This window comes from Sinocyclocheilus grahami, unplaced genomic scaffold (assembly GCF_001515645.1).
Source record: "Sinocyclocheilus grahami isolate Dianchi unplaced genomic scaffold, SAMN03320097.WGS_v1.1 scaffold264.1, whole genome shotgun sequence".
NCBI classification, from domain to species: Eukaryota; Metazoa; Chordata; class Actinopteri; order Cypriniformes; family Cyprinidae; genus Sinocyclocheilus; species Sinocyclocheilus grahami.
The window spans coordinates 733742-754717 of NW_015505443.1; the positions used below are offsets into that span (position 1 = coordinate 733742).

At 37.9% G+C, this 20976-nt stretch overlaps 1 protein-coding gene and 2 long non-coding RNA genes across 3 annotated transcripts in view; 2 read left to right on the forward strand and 1 right to left on the reverse strand.

Moving 5' to 3' along the window:
- The window catches only part of LOC107599337 (dynamin-2-like), a gene marked incomplete at its 3' end in the record, with an annotated part of 51929 nt that extends 30956 nt beyond the window's left edge, over positions 1-20973 (forward strand). The window contains exons 3-15 of the mRNA XM_016290898.1: positions 109-258; positions 356-559; positions 1760-1858; positions 3366-3526; positions 3722-3864; positions 3942-4077; positions 4249-4316; positions 7142-7280; positions 16714-16766; positions 16848-16959; positions 19129-19293; positions 19420-19643; positions 20919-20973. Coding sequence (XP_016146384.1) covers positions 109-258; positions 356-559; positions 1760-1858; positions 3366-3526; positions 3722-3864; positions 3942-4077; positions 4249-4316; positions 7142-7280; positions 16714-16766; positions 16848-16959; positions 19129-19293; positions 19420-19643; positions 20919-20973 — 1709 coding nt within the window. The remainder of the gene's footprint in view (positions 1-108; positions 259-355; positions 560-1759; positions 1859-3365; positions 3527-3721; positions 3865-3941; positions 4078-4248; positions 4317-7141; positions 7281-16713; positions 16767-16847; positions 16960-19128; positions 19294-19419; positions 19644-20918) is intronic.
- Positions 10402-11574, reverse strand: LOC107599312 (uncharacterized). Its single transcript, XR_001610657.1, has 2 exons — positions 11127-11574; positions 10402-10535 (listed from the first exon to the last, which is right to left on the reverse strand). It is a non-coding gene; the product is annotated as an uncharacterized lncRNA (long non-coding RNA).
- Positions 12569-13421, forward strand: LOC107599311 (uncharacterized). Its single transcript, XR_001610656.1, has 2 exons — positions 12569-12868; positions 12966-13421. It is a non-coding gene; the product is annotated as an uncharacterized lncRNA (long non-coding RNA).
- Positions 20974-20976: the final 3 nt, after the last annotated feature.

The window sequence follows — 20976 nt, forward strand, 5'->3', positions numbered from 1 at the left end:
ATCACTGTAATATATATACAGTGTTCACCTTGTTGCTAGGCTGATTTGTACTGTACATTGTCACATACTATATATATATAATTTTAATGTCCATCTCTCTCTCTACAGAATATGCGGAATTCTTGCACTGCAAAGGGAGGAAGTTTGTTGACTTTGATGAAGTCCGGCAGGAAATTGAAGCAGAGACCGACAGGATTACCGGGTCCAATAAGGGCATCTCTCCAATTCCCATCAACCTGAGGGTTTACTCGCCACACGGTAATACAGCACAAGACTCCCCAAGACCGCAGCTTTCCTCAGTCCACACTCGGCAGCCATTGTTAAAATGTCACTCATCTCTTTCTCTGTTCAACAGTATTGAATCTGACTCTCATCGATTTGCCCGGAATGACTAAGATTGCCGTGGGCGACCAGCCGCCAGACATCGAGCACCAGATTCGAGACATGCTTATGCAGTTCGTCACAAGGGAAAGCTGCCTGATCCTCGCCGTCACCCCGGCCAACACTGACCTGGCCAACTCAGACGCTCTCAAGCTGTCTAAGGAGGTGGACCCTCAAGGTGAGGATTGCTGGGAGGGTTACACACTAGGGGTGTGCCGGTATGAGTATCGGTACTGAACGATTCACGGGGCAAATTCCAAATGGAAGTGATCATCTCTACCCCCTTAGAGTGGGGACTTTGGTGTGAGCAGTGTACGTGCGTGCCATTATGTAGTCGTTTGTAGGGATGCACGATATATCGGCCACCATATCGGTATCGGCCAATAAATGCTCATTTTTTTTCTGTTATCGGTATCGGCCCAATAAGAAAATTTGGCCGAAATCTTAAAGCCGATAAATAATGCATTATTTCGATTTATCGGCCAACATATCGGTTATCGGCTTTCAAAAATAAAGAATTATCGGTTATCGGTATCGGCCAAAATTTTCATATCGGTGCATCCGTAGTCGTTTGGAATGCACTTGGCAAAAGAGAGCGATGTAATTTCCTCATTATCTTCAGCTGGGGTGTTCCCGTGACAACGCAGCACAGTGTCCGTCAGCAGATGTTGCTGTTTTACTGTCATAAATTTCTTTTTATTGTTGTTAGCATAACTGTTGCAAATAAACATACATTTTATATTTTAAAAAGTTTTTAAAATATGCTATATAATATATAAAAAATAATATATATATATATAAAACTTTTAAAAATATTAAATGTATATATATATTTTTTTGTGCCGGTGTCCATCAGCGATGGCCATTAGTGCGTTGTCACGGGAACATGCCAGCTGAAGATAATGAGGAAATTACATTGCTCCCTTTGCCACGTGCATTCCAAATGACTACATAATGGCACACACGTGCCCTGCTCACTCCAAAATCCCCCACTCCAAGGGGATAGAGATGATCACTTCCATTTGGAATTTCCCCTGTGAACCGTTCGGTACCGATACTCGTATCGGCACATCCCTATTACACACAGATAAAATAACAAAAGGATGTGTATAGAGTTCGCATAGTCATGGAAAACCTAAAAATATCAACTATAGCAAACCATAGTCATGTCAAATTTGTGAGTGAATCATTTTTTTAGGTGTGTTTTTAGTGAATGACAAATGGTCTGAATGATTCATTAGTGAATCAACCTGACTTTGAATTCTGGTCCAGTAATATTAAATGACTAGAAAGGTTAATTCATTGGTCAAAAGAGTGGGAGCCCAGTGGACTGAACTCAAACCCTGCTCTTAATGTGTTTTTGTTTGTGGTTCAACAGGACTGCGTACCATTGGTGTGATTACTAAACTGGATCTAATGGATGAGGGTACAGACGCCCGGGATATCATGGAAAATAAACTCTTACCACTGCGTAGAGGTGGGCAGTTTGTACTTAACACCATCACATTACAGGAGTATCATTTATGGCAATTTCTTATGAGTCATTTTATGACTCGGCAACCATATACTGTACACTGCCATTCAAACGTTTGAGGTCGGTAAGAATTTCTTTTTTTTTTTTTGAGAAAAAAGTCTCTTATGCTCACCAAAGATCAAAAATACAGTAAAATGGTGACATATTACAATTTAAAATAGCTGTTTTCTATTTATTATATTTTAAAATGTAATTTATTCCAGTGATGCAAAGCTGAATTTTTTGCAGCCATTATTCCAGTCTTCAGTGTCACATGAGCATTCAGAAATCTTTGGTGAATAGAAAGTTTAAAAGAACAGCATTCATTTGAAATAGAAATCTTTATAAACATTATAAATGTATTTAGTGTCATTTTTGATCAATTTAATGAATCTTTGCTGAATAAAAGTATTAATTTCTTTAAAAAAAAAAAACAAGATTTTGAACAGCAGTGCATCTCATGTAATTTGGATGTCAACAAAAAAAATTATATTATATAATATATTATAATAAATATAATATAATATAATAACATATCATATAATATCATTTTATATGATAATATATTTTTTCTACTCTATTTTTTTGTTTTCTTTTTATTTGTTATAAAAAAATGACCCTCTAACATTAGCATTTTCTATTCCTTTGACTTGTTTTATTTTTATTAAAAAAAGACCCTCTAACACTACCGTTCCCTTTTCTTTTTCTATTCTATCTACTTGTTTTTCTTTTTATTTATTATTTTACAAAAAACGTTGGATGTCAACAAAAAAAATTATATTATATAATATATTATAATAAATATAATATAATAACATATCATATAATATCATTTTATATGATAATATATTTTTTCTACTCTATTTTTTTGTTTTCTTTTTATTTGTTATAAAAAAATGACCCTCTAACATTAGCATTTTCTATTCCTTTGACTTGTTTTATTTTTATTAAAAAAAGACCCTCTAACACTACCGTTCCCTTTTCTTTTTCTATTCTATCTACTTGTTTTTCTTTTTATTTATTATTTTACAAAAAACGTGTACTGCGTTAGGCTAACCGAGAATTGTCACAGCACTTGCATATTATTGCCCTTTTTTTTGGTTTTGATTACTTCTTTGTCCTCATTTGTAAGTCGCTTTGGATAAAAGCATCTGCTAAATGACTAAATGTAACTAAAATGTAATGTAGTATAATATTCTCTAGGAGGAGAAAGGGCTTCCCATATTTTTTGTGTTGACTTGCTCTATATTATTTGAAAGTTCTTTCTTCTTGTCTTGTTTTGTTTTGGACGAATGTCCTGTTCTGTATTTTTACATTTCTTACTGTGTCTATGTTATTCTCACATGTAAATAATGCCAAGCATGTTAGTGGATATATCAGCCGTGGTATAAACAATAGAGCAAAGTTCCAGTTGACACATTTCTATCATTGCACTGGCACACTCTGTTTAATGCCACTTTCCTTGTCCCAGGTTATATTGGCGTAGTAAACCGTAGTCAGAAAGACATAGATGGCAGGAAGGACATTCGTGCTGCACTGGCAGCAGAAAGGAAGTTCTTCCTGTCCCATCCCAGTTACAGACACATGGCTGAACGAATGGGAACACCACACCTGCAGAAGACCCTCAACCAGGTAGGACCAAATCGCTCACACACAAAATGCAGCCATGGATTTGCAAAAATGACTGGCCATTTCAGAAAAGATTTGTGTATAGTTATGTAAATGAAGCTAATGCCTAAAAATCACTTAATTTAGTCAATGTCGCCTCCTGTTTTGTGCCTCTATTTCTATATATCGCATTCTCACTTCCTCTTGTTTTATTTTTAGCAATTGACCAACCACATCCGGGACACGCTACCCGGCTTGCGCAGCAAACTCCAGTCTCAGCTTCTCTCTCTGGAAAAAGAGGTGGAAGAGTATAAAAACTTCCGCCCAGATGACCCTACGCGAAAAACCAAGGCCCTACTGCAGTGAGTCGCTAACTCGAGCAGATTCTAGGTTTTAAAACTGTAGGGCAGATGTTTAAACTCTTGAGTGGCACTTTCAGGATGGTCCAGCAGTTTGGAGTGGACTTTGAGAAGTGCATCGAGGGCTCCGGAGACCAGGTGGATACGGCAGAGCTGTCCGGAGGTGCCAGGATTAACCGAATTTTCCATGAGCGCTTCCCATTTGAGCTGGTGAAGGTAAATGCCTCGTTTCAACAGAATGCTTAGTTTTGTCTGCTTTTGAGCTGAATGTCTGGAAATACTACTTTGATCTTTAGATAACAAGTCCCAACAAGCTCCCGGGGAAACCGGTATGCTACACAGGTGCAGTGGCAAGTCCCTGTTATGAAGTCTCTCTTTCTCTTTCAGATTGTGTTTGACGAGAAGGAGCTCCGGAGAGAAATCAGTCATGCCATTAAGAACGTCCATGGCGTCAGGCAAGTGGTGTCCCATTGATGGCAAGCACTCTGCAATCCTGCAGGCCATATGGTGGCACGAAAGCCATGACACTTCCTATGTCCTCTGTTCACTGACTAATACCTCACTCTTTCACTCCAGTCACACACTTTCTTTCTTTCTCTCTCTCGTGTGTTATAGTAAGGCCATGCTTTCACAACACAGCTGCTAGAATCGCTTTACAGCTCACGTTTTTTCTTATCATCTGTCTTGTATATATCGGTAATAGTGGCGTTTTTTTTGCATTTCACCAGCCTTTTCACAATACCGTATTGTCAGTCACATCGGTTCAAAATTGCATTTTTTAGATTAAAAAAGTCATTCATAAGTCACTTTTTTAAATTACATTCAGAAATCATGTAGAATAGTGGTAAATACAATTAAACGTTTACAAACATTATGAACACTATAAATGTATTTTAGTTTCCCTCACTTAAATCCTTTAACAGTATTCAGAACAGAACAGGAATAGAAAATAAAAAAGTATAAAATGGTCATATATTGTAGTGGCATTCATTATAAACAACATTTATGATTGAAGACAAGCTGAAATAAATTTATTTGAAGTGAAACTGAAACTACCGGCGGGTGGGAAATGTGCTTTATAAATAAACCCGAGCTCATATGAGCTCATCTCATTTGGCACAAATACAAATCCATGTTTTGCTTGCTTGATAGTAAGTGCATTATATAAGACATGTTGGAATATATGTCAGATGAAAAAAAAAGTACATAAGATATATCATTATATAGTAAATATAATCAAGTACATTTTAATAGGAACATTTGATCATACAGTTTTTTATTTATTTTTTATTTTTTTAATCAAGTACCATTCCAGGTTCCAAATTCTGAAAGATGATTTCAGCAGAGCCGCACAATTTTGTGTGATGCCTGTATAACTAGAAACCCAATTCCAAGAAAGTTGGGACACTGTACAAATTGTGAGTAAAAAAGGAATGGAATAATTTACAAATCTCATAAACTTATATTTTATTCACAATAGAATATAGATAACATATCAAATGTTGAAAGTGAGACATTTTGAAATGTCATGCCAAATATTGGCTCATTTTGGATTTCATGAGAGCTACACATTCCAAAAAAGTTGGGACAGGTAGCAATAAGAGGCCGGAAAAATTAAATGTACATATAAGGAACAGCTGGAAGACCAATTTGCAACTTATTAGATGCATAGAATACAAGAATAAAATGCAGATTTTAAACATACAAAATTAATTGTAGGTACATTTTTGCACCTACAAATTGTTTTTGTGCTCATTTTGCAAAAGTATTTTAAGAAAATATTGTTCTCACAAGCCTTTGTTCTATCGTTGTTTGCAGCACAGCGTTGTTTGTAATGTAGTTGCTCATAGTACAAGATTATGTGGCGATAACATGATTGAAAACATCACAGTGTCTGTGTTGGCTCAAGCCCAGCTCAGATCACGTTGTTGAACTACAGCTCCCCTGTTGTAGTCCAGCTCATTCGAGCACAAGATCGAGTTCGAGACCCAAAGAATGTTGAGTTCTAGTCAAGACTGAGACTGGAAAATGGTTGAGTTCAAGACAAGACACTTGAGTCTACATGCTCCCGAGTCCATGACAAGACCAACACCATGAACATATGTGACCCTGGAGTACAAAACCAGTCTTAAGTCGCTGGGGTATATTTGTAGCAATAGCCAAAAATACATTGTATGGGTCAAAATTATAGATTTTTTTTAATGCCAAAAATCATTAGGATATTAAGTAAAGATCATGTTCCATGAAGATATTTTGTAAATTTCCTACCGTAAATATATTAAAACTTTTTGATTTATCAATATGCATTGCTAAGAACTTAATTTGGACAACTTTAAAGGCAATTTTATCAATATTCTGATTTTTTTGCACCCTCAGATTCCAGATTTTCAAATAGTTGTATCTCGGCCAAATATTGTCCTATCCTAACAAACCATACATCAGTGGACAGCTTATTTATTCAGCTTTCAGATGATGTATACATCTCAATTAAAAAAAATTTACCCTTATGACTGGTTTTGTGGTCCAGGGTCACATATGGTCTTGAACTTGGTTTCTAGGAACAAGAGCATGAAAAAACGGTCTTTAAGTACTGATTCGAGGACCAAGAGCAAGATAATAAAATTGTGATCTTGGAATCGAGGACCAAAACTAAATATGGTCTTGAACTCCTACTCAAGGACCAAGACCTTGGAAATGTGATCTTGGACTCAAGGACCAAGATTGAGACCATGAGAATATAGTCTTTGACTTTGGCTTAATGTGGATTCTGTCTTGTCAAATTCTACCCTCGTCTGCTCTTAGTTTTGAGCCAGACTAGATTGAGTTGCTTAATATGAGTCTACAATCAAAGTGAGTATCAGTTAGGCTGCGATTTGTCCCTCTTGTGAGACCCTCAAAAATATCTGCGACCTCAATAAACTGTGTCATGAGGGCATGGCCTAAAGTGATTTTAAGAGAAACCTTGTTGTCTCTGAAATGTCTAATTGACTTCTTTTTCCCCACAGTGAGCCACACTAATCTGTCCGTTTCTTATTTAGAACTCACTTTATTTAATTTTTTTTAGTCTTTGTGAGCTAAAACGTTGTCTTTATCCTCTTCTTTCCCTCCACTTCACCTTCAAGTATCCTAATTTAATGTGGTTTCACTTCTGTTTTAATATCATTGTCACAAATATCTGTCTTTGAGTTATTTTTTTGGCACTTTTGTTGTTTTTCTTTCTCCTCACTGTTTGTCTCCGTCCTCTTACGTCCTGCTGTCTGTCTGTCCTGTGCGTTCTCAGAACTGGGCTGTTCACTCCAGATCTGGCGTTTGAAGCCATCGTGAAAAAGCAGATCATTAAGCTGAAAGAGCCCTGTCTGAAATGTATCGATCTGGTTATTCAGGAGCTCATCAACACAGTCAGGCAGTGCACCAACAAGGTACTGCAGTACCCCAGCCTGGCCACTGGGGGGCTTCTTGTGAGGGGGCGTCACACTACACCTGAGACAAACAGATGGGGCTTTCAGTGAAAAGCACAGAGTGAGAGTCAGAGGTTGAACGTGTGTTTGCGTGTCGGTGTGACCCCCCTCGGCCCCCCCGACTGCCGTGTGCGCTGGCTCTGCTGTCGTGTGTTGGGGTGTTGTGACGGTTTTGTGCTAAGGAGATGAGCGGAGAATTTCACTCTCTGGTCATCTGCAGTCTAAAAGGGATGAGCCAGGGGTGCTGCAACATCCTGAGCGTCTCTGTAGCCAAGGGTCAACATGAAAATGTAAGGGGGGGGCGATAGTGATCACATTATTAATCATATAAAAAGAAGTACACTTGACTGTAGCATACTTAGAAAAAAAATAGTACTTATTAAATGAATAATATACTTTAAAATAATATATTTAAGTGCAAACTGAATGTAATGTTTTCAGATACATAATTGCATGTTATTTGCAATTGAATGAGAATCTATAAAAAATCTTAAATTTATATTAAATGCATTTAGTTGAAATTTAGTGTTGTTTTTTTTACCAGTTTAATTAGGACTTAAGTACATCTGTATATGCAATTTTATAATTACTTCACTGAGACTACATTGAGTCTTTTTCGCCAGTTTAAATGAGCAACTCATTGGTTTGAAGGTCTCTTTAAGATTTGAGAGTCGTTTTCACAGATTAATTGCAAGAGTCAGGGTTTATAAGAGTCATCTGTTCAGAAATTGGACTGGTTTTGTAGTCTTATCTGTTTTTGCATCCACATATTTTATTGCAGTTTCAATTATTTTGTGTCGCAGGCTTAACTTAGACTATAGATTTTGCTGTGGTGCGGCATTCTCTCCACATTGGCTGAAGAATACAGATGTTGAAGAACTATTAAAAGTCAGCATGAAACGAAAATTCACCCTATCTATTTTATAAATAAATATATAGATCTTATGGCTCGTTTCCACTGAGCGGTACGGTACAGTTCAGTACAGTACGATTCGGTACGGGTAACCCTGATCAGGCTTGCGTTTCCACTGCCAATAGTACCCTTCTTGATAGGTGTGGTGTATGCCGGAAAGTAGCGATCGACAATGAACCGCGACAATAAGCACAACTCTGCCTCTTTTTGTTAAATGTCTGTTTTAATGAACAATAATAGCCATTATAAACGTACAAGTACAAAGTATAAGAGGCTTATATAAGAGGAAATAAAGACAAAAGCAAACAGTTCAGTCAAACGTATGCTACAAAGTCAGCGATGTACTACGGTAAAGTTCAAATTAAATATATAAAGTTAAACAACTTTGTGCTCTGCCAAAACGATATGACCAGGAATAAATAATAGATTCATGAGACCACGAATGCCTGTTAAATATAGCCTACCCAAAACGAATTGTATCTCATGTTTAATCACTACAGAGACGTCAGAGTCAGCGGCAAATGTCGAAAGGACTAGCCGAGCTAAGGCGGCTCTATGCGGATACATGAGCACTGAGCGCCCGCTGATCGCCTGGAGCTCCGAAATCGGCATAGCAAATTTTCAAATTGGCGCTATCTTTATAAATAAACCGCAGATTTGAGTTTTAAATAATTACATTCTTGCCTGAAAAACCCTTAAAACTACATTTTATGACACAATAACAGTAATATTTAGAAAATTACATGGGTTTTTGAGCAATGACGTTTCACAAGTCCACAAGAACGCATACTGAGAAACGGCTATTGTCTGTGTGAAAATATAAAATTATAAAATACGCGGTTATATTTTTTTTGTGTTTGCGCACTCTGATGTAAATAAGCCCGACACTCATGGACAGCAAAGCAGAACGAGTGAAGGACGCTTTATCCCCTTGTATCACGCAAAAGTGACGATTCTAGTCAACCAATCAACATCCTGTGGGGAGTTTAGCTCCACCCATTTGTTACCCTTTGCTGTGCTAGGTTCCCCAATTGAAGGGTACCAAAAAAGTGGCACTGTTCGCTATTTTGGGAATATTCACAACTTCTGACAGTGGAAACGGACATAATTGCGTACCGTACTGTACTGTATCGAACTGTACCGCTCAGTGGAAACGAGCCATTATTGTGAACAATTAATTTGTGCATATGTTACAGTTGCTACTTCTGTTTCATTGCGACTTTAACAAAACCAAGTGTCATGAAAACCATTTGATTCCGATATTTCCAAAAAATACAATGAATCTTTGTCGTCATCATCATTATTATTATTATTATTATTATTATTTTAGAGGCCAGTTGTTTTAATATTTAATAAATGTAAAAAAATATATACTGTGTAGTAGCATTGTAGTAGTGAATATTTTTGGTGTGGAAAAATGCAAATATTTTAGACTAGTTATATTGGATGTTGAGTGAACAAGCTTTTCTAGGGTTTGTTTATTGTGGTGCAAAAAATACATAATTCATGGATGTGAAAACCTGCGGCTCCCCCTTTTGGACCTAGTTTGTATCTGTTCATAGATGAGCAATAATTAATCAACTAAAAGTTTCCTCTCTTTTTATTCTTCCCCTTCTTTCTCTTTTTCTGTCCTTTTTTAACACCTGAACACTTCTTCTCCCCCCTTCTTTCACTGGCATCCCCCTGACCCCCTCAGAACGGGGCTGTTCACCCCTGATCTGGCCTTTGAGACTATAGTGAAAAAACAGATCCGCAAACTGAAAGAACCCAGCCTGAAATGTGTGGACCTGGTGGTGTCCGAACTCACCACCCTCGTCAGGAAAAGTGCCAAGAAGGTAACCAGGAGCGGATCGAGAAAAGGCGGAGTCAAAAAACTCCTCATCCCTCTATTTCCACATGCTGCCGCCCACCTTCCCATTCAGCTTTCCACCTGTATGAATCAGCCACGCCCTCTCCACCACACCCATAGTGATTGTCTGGAATGTGTCCATGTGACTTGTCCAAAGTTGGTGTTCTGTTACATAATGAGCCTTGCATTTCCATATCCCATGTGAATCCAATAAAAAACATTCAGATTGCTTGGAAAAATTGGATGTTTCCAAGATGAATCGGCTTTAGAGCCCCAATTCCAGCATTTGTCAGTGGCACATCACCTTCTTTTATTTTTTGTTGCTTTAGTAGAGCATCAGTTAAGCCTCAACCACTGACTGTAAAAGTAAAAGACACACAGTGACAGACGCTTTGCCTCCTGCCCCAAACACAAAAGGCTGCTGCTGTTGTCATAGCAACAAAGAAACCGTCTCCTGCCGTTTAGCACCGGCAGCCATATCACCCTGTAGCCCAAGACTGGCTACCCACTGAAGCTAAGCAGGGCTGAGCCTGGTCAGTACCTGGATGGGAGACCTCCTGGGAAAACTAGGTTGCTGCTGGAAGAGGTGTCAGTGAGGCCAGCAGGGGGTGCTCACCCTGTGTGGGTCCTAACGCCCCAGTGTAGTGACGGGGACACTATACTGTCAACAAGCACGTCCTTCGGATGAGACGTTAAACCGAGGTCCTGACTCTCTGTGGTCATTAAAAATCCCAGGATGTCTTTCGAAAAGAGTAGAGGTGTGACCTCGGCATCCTGGCCAAATTTGCACATTGGCCTCTGACCATCATGGCCTCCTAACCATCCCCATATCTACTGATTGGCTTCATCACTCTGTCTCCTCTCCACCAGTAAGCTGGTGTGTGGTGGGCGTTCTGGCGCACTATGGCTGCCGTCGCATCATCCAGGTGGATGCTGCACACTGGTGGTGGATGAGGAGATACCCCCTGACAATGTAAAGCGCTTTGAGTGCCTAGAAAAGCGCTGTATAAATGTAATGAATTATTATAATTATTATTATTATTACCTGCCGTCTTGTGGTCATAGGTGGAACTGCAGTGCTTGATTCTTGATTTTTAATTCTGTCCTCCCTCTCCAATGCCACACATTCTTTTTGAAAATTTCACATTCTTTCCTTTCTTGAGTCTTTTTCACTCTCAGTTTTGGAAGAGTATCGGTGGGAATTTAATCTATTTAATATGCAAATATTTCCTGCATTTCACATGAAATTGTTATCACTTAAGATTTATATGTTTTAATAACTAGGGATGGGAATCGTTAGGAGCTTACCAATACTTGCTGTAGTTCCAATTCCACTTAAAGAGCAGGTCATATGGTATTTTAAAGTGTCCTAATATTGTGTCGGAGTCCCCTACAACAGGTTTAAATGCATCTACGGTCAGAAAGCATTGTAATTTTCTACATTTAATATTAGAATAATTTTTCAATGATTTCGAAATGATTCGTTCAAAGCAGTTCTGAGCTTAAGGTCTGTAAACGCTTCCCTTCCATAAGCCTACTCTGCTCTGATTGGTCAGCTGGCTGATTGGTATTTCCGTATACAATGCGTGTCAGGAACGAAACGCCCATTACCATAATTATTTTTTGCTCAGGAGGATTACTTGTAAACAAAGATGCTATAAGTTTACAAAAATGACATCGATATTACCTTATCAATTCGAGTCCGAGGATGAGAAACTCCATCGCAAGCATGACTTGATCAGGAGGTTTCTCAGTGGAAAGTTTAAACTTTGTATGTGGTACTTCACGTGACATTGAAAGCACCAAATTATTGATCCTAATGACATTATACCATATGCTATTATACTATGTATGCTTGCATAAATTATTAAATAATAGGAAAATTATCATTCTTATAAATTAAAATACTAAACAGTGCTATGCTGGTAACATTTGTAAAAATGTATTCTTTGTCACAACAAAATGTATAATGTTCTGAATGTGTATGTTTCACTACACATTGTCATATTAACAGCAAATAAGTAATTAAACTGATTTATTGTAAACTGAATCATTATGATTTATTTAACTTAATTACAATGGGTCCAATTTGGTCTCTTTAATTTCTATGTACTTGTATCAAAAAAGATTCATTGTTATATACAATTGTTAGGTATTGTGTTCATATTGTATTGCAAAACACTTTTGCTGCTATTGAAACAGTTCTTAGTTTATTTCAATACATAACTGTTGTCATGAACAACTCCATTATACATCAGACATGTTCTGAATGGCTGATATTGTGAAGCATCACGCTGTAATTTGTGTTGACAGCTGGAATTATGTCACTTCACGCCTGGTTAGGACACAGTGTTAGTATTTACAGTATGTGCACCATTTCATTTGGAATGAACATTGCTTGGCAGTAAAGAGTATTTTTCTAACAAAGTTAGAAAAATAAAAGAGCCTGAAATGGGCTTATCATGTTTGAAGGTTTCAGTGGCTTCTAACTTTTTTCTCATTATGACTTTTCTCTGTTCTTTGACTCACTCCATCACACCCTTGTCCCCGTCAAACCTTTTCATTTCCATTTGAAAAATGTGTCTTTCTTAACTGCACTGTCTTCCCTTCCTGGCTTTGCTTGTTTCCTGTGTCTCTGTCTCATTTCTTCTCCCCAAAACTTGCCCCCACCCCCGTCCCTCCTTATCACTGCAGGGTGAAATACTGGTAAGTACCACAAACCTACAAGCCATGCCCAGTTAAAGGTCACCAGCGCTCATCCAGACAGGAGAACTGAGGCCGTAACAGGTCAAACAACTCTGTAATTACCAGTGTGGGTGGGATGTCTGTGTGTAAACTTGCCGACGAGAGTTATAAAGCTGATGGTTTTTCTTTCACTCTGCAGCTAGGTGGCCTGAGAGAAGGCGAAGCCGAGAAGGTATAGTCTGGTGGAAAAACCAAACTGGAATAAAATTTAATTATGGCTAGTTTTTCAATTACAGTTACGACTAATCAGTAACTGACGTCAATTCCACCATAAAATGCCCACTGTAATTAGTGGCATCACCTAACATTCGGTAATTTTAGTAATTAAACCGAGAGAACATTACTAACCATTCCTTTGAGAAAATGTCACAGTGCACCCTTAATTTAATATATCAGTGTATTTTTATGCATGAAAGAACCCTTTTTTTATGAGAAAATGGAGTGAAATGGAGGCCTCAGTTATCCTGTTGCTGGATGTGAGTCCTGGTGGCCCAGGCTGGGTGAGCAGAGTTTGCCTTGTGGAGAATCAGCCTCTACGTCACCATGGGGATATGGTGGGTGGGCGGGGCCAAGAAAACATACAATTCATACTAAAGAGCCAAAATCAAACCCAAGATAACATGTGGTGTGTGATTGGGATTTTTTTTTTTTACATGTATGTGGTGTGCATTTTTAATTAATTAATGTATTTTTATAGATTTTTGAATGCATTTGCCATGAAGAGCTAATCACAATTATTTTCCACTGAAATATGATTTTGTTTATACTAACAACATGTCTGAGGTAGGACTGGGCTATATGGCTTAAAAATTCTCAATATGTTTGAACCTTTTAACTATATTAAATGTCATTGCATCCAAACAGCCATTTTTGTCAAGTAGTTCAAAAGTAAAGCAATATATATCTAATTAATGTAATCAAGACATGTTTTCTGTTTTTCACTAAATGAAGAGTAGCTATGTAACAATTCAGAGTCATAAATAAACATTTACCTTTAGATTTGTTTATTAACTTTTAATAATTGTAAAGTGCCACAAAGGGCATGAGCATTTTTAAGGTGATGAATCGTATTTTGAAACTATTAAATAAATTGAATTAAATTGAATCTTAATCACAAACTTAATGGCCAAATACAGTAAAAGGGTCTTAAAGTCATCACAATAATAACTGTTGCTTAATTTTATATCCGCACCGAACTTATTGTGGATAAACAAAATATTGTCCAGCCCTACCATAACAGTGAGTTGGTGTATTTAGTTGTTGATTTCCCCCCCCCCCCCTTTGGTGTGCCAGTAATGGCCAGAATGTGGCAGTGTCGGGTTCCTTTTGCTAATCAATTGGTTCTAATTTACTAAATTAACTGCTCAACCTTAGAGAAATCCTTTCTGGGGCAAAGTTAATTGGGAGATTTCTATTGGGTTAATTAACAGTCGCCTCTCACAGGTAATCATCTAATCATCTCATCTTTAATTCAAAATCATCCCTTCTGTCAACAAATTTCTGTTTAATTAAATTTCTGATCATATTTGGCCAACTCTTTGATTAACTTGTTAATAATTATGCATTTTAAATGTACATAATATTAGGATTAATTTGTTTAATTTAGAGAGACAGCAGTCAGAATGTGCAACATGGAAGAACGGTGAAATCCAAACACAATGGAAAATAGGGTCATGCTCTCATTTCTTTCAGTTGTGGGCGGCAAAAGGGTAATTGGATCCATGTTAGAGAATACAGAGCCCAAGCCAGGCTCTGACCACAGATATTTGCTGGGTTTCTGTCTAATGAAAAGATATTCAAGAGCGTTTTTGTGGTCGTTTGTTCGGGTCGCTACAGTACATCCTAGCACGAGATGCCTGAGCCGTACTGTCCTGGTGTTTTTCTCTGCTCATCAGTCTCTTCCGTCTTTTTTCCCCTCTCAGAGATGGTTATCAGGTTTCTATATTTAAGAAGGTTGATGGCATTTCCCCACCAAGGCAAACAATCTGTATAGCCTGTTATAACTTTATGTTTGCGTTGTTTCTGTTGGCTCTGTCTAACTCTAACCCCCTCCTCTCAGTTTCACTCCGTTTTTACAGAGAACAAAGCAAAATGGAAAGGGAGAAAAGGGATGGCACCGTAGAAATGCTTGCAGTACATTTTGTTGTGATATTTCTTTCTTTAATGGAAAACGTTCAGTGTCATTGACGCTGTGGGGTATTTCGATGTAAGATGTAGTACCAGAACGGAGCTGGAATGTGCATTAAAGGGATAGTTCACCCAAAAATTAGCCCATTATTTACTCACCCTCAAGCCATCCTAGGTGTATATGACTTCTTTCTTTCAGATGAATCCAATCGGAGTTATATTAAAAATTTACTTTGATCTTCCAAGCTGTTTAATGACAGTCAGCGGGTGTTGCAGTGCATCAGTCCAAAAGAAGTGAAATAAAGCGCATCCATCCATAATAAAAAGTGCCTCACACGGCTCCGGGGGGTGAACAAAGGCCTCCTGTAGTGAATCGATGCGTTTTTGTAAGAAAAATATCCATGTTCAAAACATAATAATCCCTTTAATCTAGCTTGCGCCAACAGTTGTACATGGAAGCAGCTCCGGGAGGATGATGTAAGATGTCGGCGTTGCGCATGGTTATTTTTGTAACAAAAACGCATCGAGTCGCTACAGGAGGCCTTTGTTCACCTCCCGGAGCCGTGTGAGGCACTTTTTATTATGGATGGGCGCTGTATTTCACTTCTTTTGGATTGATGAACTGCAACACCCGCTGACTACCATTAAACAGCTTGGAAGATCAAAGTAAATTTTTTATATAACTCCGATTGGATTCATCTGAAAGAAGAAAGTCATATACACCTAGGATGGCTTGAGGGTGAGTAAATAATGGGCTAATTTTCATTTTTGGGTGAACCTTTTAATAATGGAAATAAGATTCATTTTGATTCTGTTGACTTTACGAAACAGTGTTCCACAATCCTTGAGTTAACCTCAAAAATAACACTGAAATTTCTTTACCACTGAAATCTGAAAGCCCTTTCCCTCCCATTTCCTTGACTAACCCTTTCTTCTCCAGCTCCTGTACCTTCTCTTAGCAAACAGCCTCTGGTTACGACCCGCTTACCTGTGTCTTCTTTCACTATTCCTTCCCGTTCAATAGGTTTTCACACTTGAGTGTACGTCTTTCTCCAATTTAACACTAATAACAGCATTCTCCTTCGTTTACCAGCATGCAGGCTTGCTTTTACTCACTAATTTGATCGTAACATACCACTGCCGACCTCTGACCCCTGTTCTCTGGCATCCAGTGGGTCTGGATGGCATCTGATGTCATGTTTCCCTGTGCTTTAGAACGAAAAAAAAATCCACAAGCACAGCAAAATTGTTCCTTTATTCTTTTATTGTTGCTCTATTTCAAGACTTCAAGATACTCCCCAGTGGTTTTGTTAGTGTATATTCAGAGTTTCTAGAGAGTTTATTTTTTAACCAAGCTTTAATTGCTGCCTTATGTTCCGACTCCATGCAGAGTAATGCTAGATACTATAGTCTAGTGGTTCCCAACTGGTGAATCGCAACCTAATGCTAAATGCGAATAGTAAAGTGCAAATAGGCATATAATTGTGTATATCAGGTAAAAAAAAAAAAAAAACAGAAAACACTGAATCAAAAATCAGGGTGTTTTCGCTAATACTTATACAACATGTTTTATGCGTTTAAGTTGGTAAATCGCACTTCTGCTATTTTTCACGCAGTTACAGTCATCACTTTTCCTGTTTAGCTATGAATATTTATTTGTATGTTAATATTTTTGCATATTGATGGGCCCACATTTTCCATACTTCTGCAAATTTTCACATACGAAATGCAGTCTGCAAATTTTCACATACGAAATGCAGTCATTTCCATTGGATACCAAGCATATTTTTGCAATCTTCAACACCGAGCAAAGGTCAGGGCTGACTGCAACTCTCTATGTTTGTGTATTTGAGTTTGGTGTTCGGCCACTTCATGTATTCGATCCCCCTTGCAGGAACGTGTATAAGGACTTGCGTCAGATCGAGCTGGCCTGTGATTCTCAGGAGGACATGGACAGCTGGAAAGCGTCTTTTCTCCGAGCAGGCGTTTATCCTGAGAAAGATCAGGTACTAATGTTCAGTTTGAACACATGGACAATCTAAAGCACTCCATATTCCATTTTTGAGAGTTTAAAGTCTACACGTTTAACTTTCATGATGTGATGTATACAAATAAAACTGAACATTCAATGGGAAATAATGAAGGGTAGGACTTTTGGTATCAGGATGTATTTGTCACTTACACTTACACAGTCTCTTATGCTCACCAAGGCGTTTATTGCAAAAATACAGTAAAAATATAATTGTGAAATAATAATACAATTATTTTCTAATAATCTATTCCTATCCAGCATCATTACTCCAGTCTTCAGTGCCACATGATCCTTCAGAAATCTCATCTCACTACTTATTTAAAATAGAGTAATAAGAAAAATTTTCAAAGTAAATGAAGGTTGTTATATAACCATTTAGATGTTTGGATTGTAACTTTGTTTCTGCAGCAAGTTAAGTTATCAGAATCCCCATAAATCTGATTCTCAATACTGTAAGACTGTCAAAAATATTGATATTTAAATTGTAAAGTATGATTTACATAATTTATAACAGTAAAATAACATTGTATTAAAATAACAAGTCTAATGAAAATCATTGTGAATAAATTGGGAATGATACAATTACAAAAACAAAAATACAAAAAAAGTGGAAACGTAAAATATTCTGACATACTACGTTAATGATAATTTGAGGGGGGGAAAGCTTAATTCTCATGAAAATAATGCTACAGTTAAATAGGTTTCATTTTCTTAATGTAAAAATGTAACCTCTTTTGATTTTGTAGTGAAATGTGCTGGTTTTGTTTAGATTTTTACGTATAAAAAGCTTTTTGGACCGAGTAATGAAGGCACATGAAGAATCAAGTAATTAAAGCTGGTCCGCATATGCACAAAAAAATTATATTAATATATTATGAATCTAAACATAATGAAATCGGTTGAAACAACATCACTGAATATCCCAACATTACTTATTGATAATGTTTACATTAGGAATTCATTTCAAATGTATATATTCAGTTTACTCACATGTCCGCTGCTGCGTGGCAAATGCATATTCCAGGCCTCTGTAGTTTCTTTGAGAGGAATACAGAGCGTTTTGCCATCATGGCTCCATTTTCGCATTCTGAACCATGTGCGGTTTTCGCTCTGTACCATTGTTTTATGAATAACACTGAGAAATGGGCCTTTAGCAGTGGTTTTCGAAGTAAAGAGAAAGCGATAAATGGAGAAATGAGAGGACGAAAGTAAAAAAGGGACGAAAGGGGAGGCAAAGTGACGTGGCAAGCGCACTGAAATGTTCCAGCCGGGATCCGACTTTGGAATTTGCAGGAAATCGTACTGGGTTACTGGGGGGTTGTTGTGTGTGTATGCATAAGTTTCAGGATACTTTAATGAATAGAAAGTTCAAAAGAGCAGTATTTATTTGAAATACATATTGCTTTTAGCATTGTAAATGTCTTTCCTGTCACTTTTGATCAATTGAATGCATACTTGCTGAATAAAAGTATGACTTTCTTTCAAAAACAACATTACTGGTGCCAACTTTTGAACGGTAATGTATGTTATGAAATTAATAGTAGTAGTACTAGTAGTAGTGGTGCATCTAAGGCAAACATTAATATTATTATTATTATATGTACTTGGAGTTAGGGAGTTGAAAAAAATAGGCACATATTAGCACATGCATTTCTGTTATTGACATGGTACCTGAAAATCTGCAGTTTGTTAAAGACCGGTATGCTTTTATATTATTAATGTGTTATTACTATGTTATTACTAAGCAATTTGCATAAGCAGCAAGCCAGAAACACTCAAAATGCAGTAGCAGCTGTATAGCAGATGATCTCTTAAATCATCTTAGCAACAACTTTTACAAAGCTTTTACATGGGCAAACATCACTCACGTTGTCTAGTATCTAGTAAATAGTTCAAATGTTTTTCCCATCTACGCAGTCTTGGTTTGGTTAGCAGAAGTTGTTTTAGAGGTAAAGAAAGGCTTTACATTTTGTTGTAAACAAAACTATTCTTTTTTTCCCCCCTAAGAATAGTTTTCACTCATCCACTCATGCATTAAAGATACAGGTCACTTTAGATGTTGTCGTTAAAATTCATGAAAAGTCCTAAACTTAGATTAAATAAGAAGTGATTGTAAAGAAACTGGGATGTGTATGTTGTGTAGGTGGAGTCAGAAGAGGCCACTCCAGTTGACAGCTTCTCCATGGACCCTCAGCTGGAGAGGCAGGTGGAGACCATTCGTAACCTGGTGGACTCCTACACTGGTATCGTCAACAAGACCATCAGAGACCTCATGCCCAAGACTATCATGCATCTCATGATCAACAACGTAAGTGCACAACCGCTTGTGTTTTAAGCAGTTCATCTTGAAACATTCATTGTACATAGCGTATTGCAAACATCCTCGCCTCTTCATTAACCTTTCCTTCCTTTTCTGTTGTCTTGCTGTCCCCAGGCGAAAGACTTCATCCACTCCGAGCTGTTGGCCTACCTGTACTCCTCAGGAGATCAGAACAGTCTGATGGAGGAGTCTGCTGACCAGGCCCAGCGCAGAGACGAGATGCTGCGTATGTACCACGCCATAAAAGAGGCCCTCAGCATCATCGGTGACATCAGCACCAGCACTGTGTCCACTCCTGCACCTCCGCCCGTCAACGACAGCTGGATTCCAGAGAATAGGTTAGAAAATGAACAGCATGCTGCTGTCTGGAAAGGAATTGCATTCCCATTACTGTGGCTTTCTATGTTTAGAATAAAATATGAACACGGGCCTCTCTGGTCGGTGTTTGTGGAAACAGGGTCCTTAAGGTGAATATTGAGGTTTGCTGTCACTTTGCTGCAGTAGTTCTGTGTTTTTCGGACACAATCCTTCTTAGTGTTCGACGGTCCCTATCATTCTATTCTTCTTTGCTGATGAAGTCTAATCATGCTTTGTGTACATGCTCATAATTGTAAAGACTGTTGTTCTTAAAACATCAAACAGTTGGGTTATAGACGTTCCTGCTAAACAGGCTTTCAATGATTTGTCCTTTTTTGGAGGTCTGACAAGTCACCCATTTGACCCATAGTACACTGAGATGCAACCTAGAGAGTATAGACAATAAAAAGATTATAATCGCAAAGTTTTTTTTTGTTTTTTCCTGTAGCCTACACAAAGGATATTAACCCCTATAATAATGGGTGTTCACATTATTTTGTCCAGCCCCTGTATTTCTTGGTGTTTCCTGGTGTATTTCCTGTATTCCCCAAGTGTTCAATTGAGTGTGAAGACCACAAGTGTGTGTAGAACTTTTAATTATCTGATGGCACACACTACATCATAGTGTTGTAAAACTTCTCATTTAACAGAGCTTTGTATACACATTTTTTCTATGTACAATCTAATTAATTTAGCTTACACTGGAAAGTTGTTCTTGACGTCTCACGATATTGAGTCACATGGGATCCTGTACATGATGGATGATGGGGTAAGCTTGGCTTCAAATACCGCTCCAATGCGCTATTAGATGTAATGTGGATCTAATGTGCAACAAGTGCACTGAGCTTTGGCATTCATTAGACCTGGGACAGTATTGTTCACTTATTTCCTGTTGCACATGCGCTCTCAAGTGGCCAAGACCCCAAATGTGGAACAGGCCTTAACCCTTTAAAGCCCCCAGTGTAATTAAAGTGAAATTAAAGAACAAATTAGTAATTTTGTAACTAACTAACTAGCGTCGCACTGTGCTGCAAAAGCTGGATTTGTCATGTCATGCCGCATCCAGCGTAGACAGCATCTCCTGATTATAATGGGTTCTATTGTCTTTTATTGTGTCACTTCGTACCATGCCACTTGCGTAGATGGTGTAGACAAGGTGTAAGTGAAGAATTTCACCACGAGCATATTGGGCCTTAAGAGTAGTGTACTTCATAACTGTTTTAATACTATATTTCTTCTTTTCCTGTCCTCTGTAGCCCCACCCCCCAGCACAGACCGGCTACATCGGCCCCGCCCCCCAGCAGACCTCCAGCA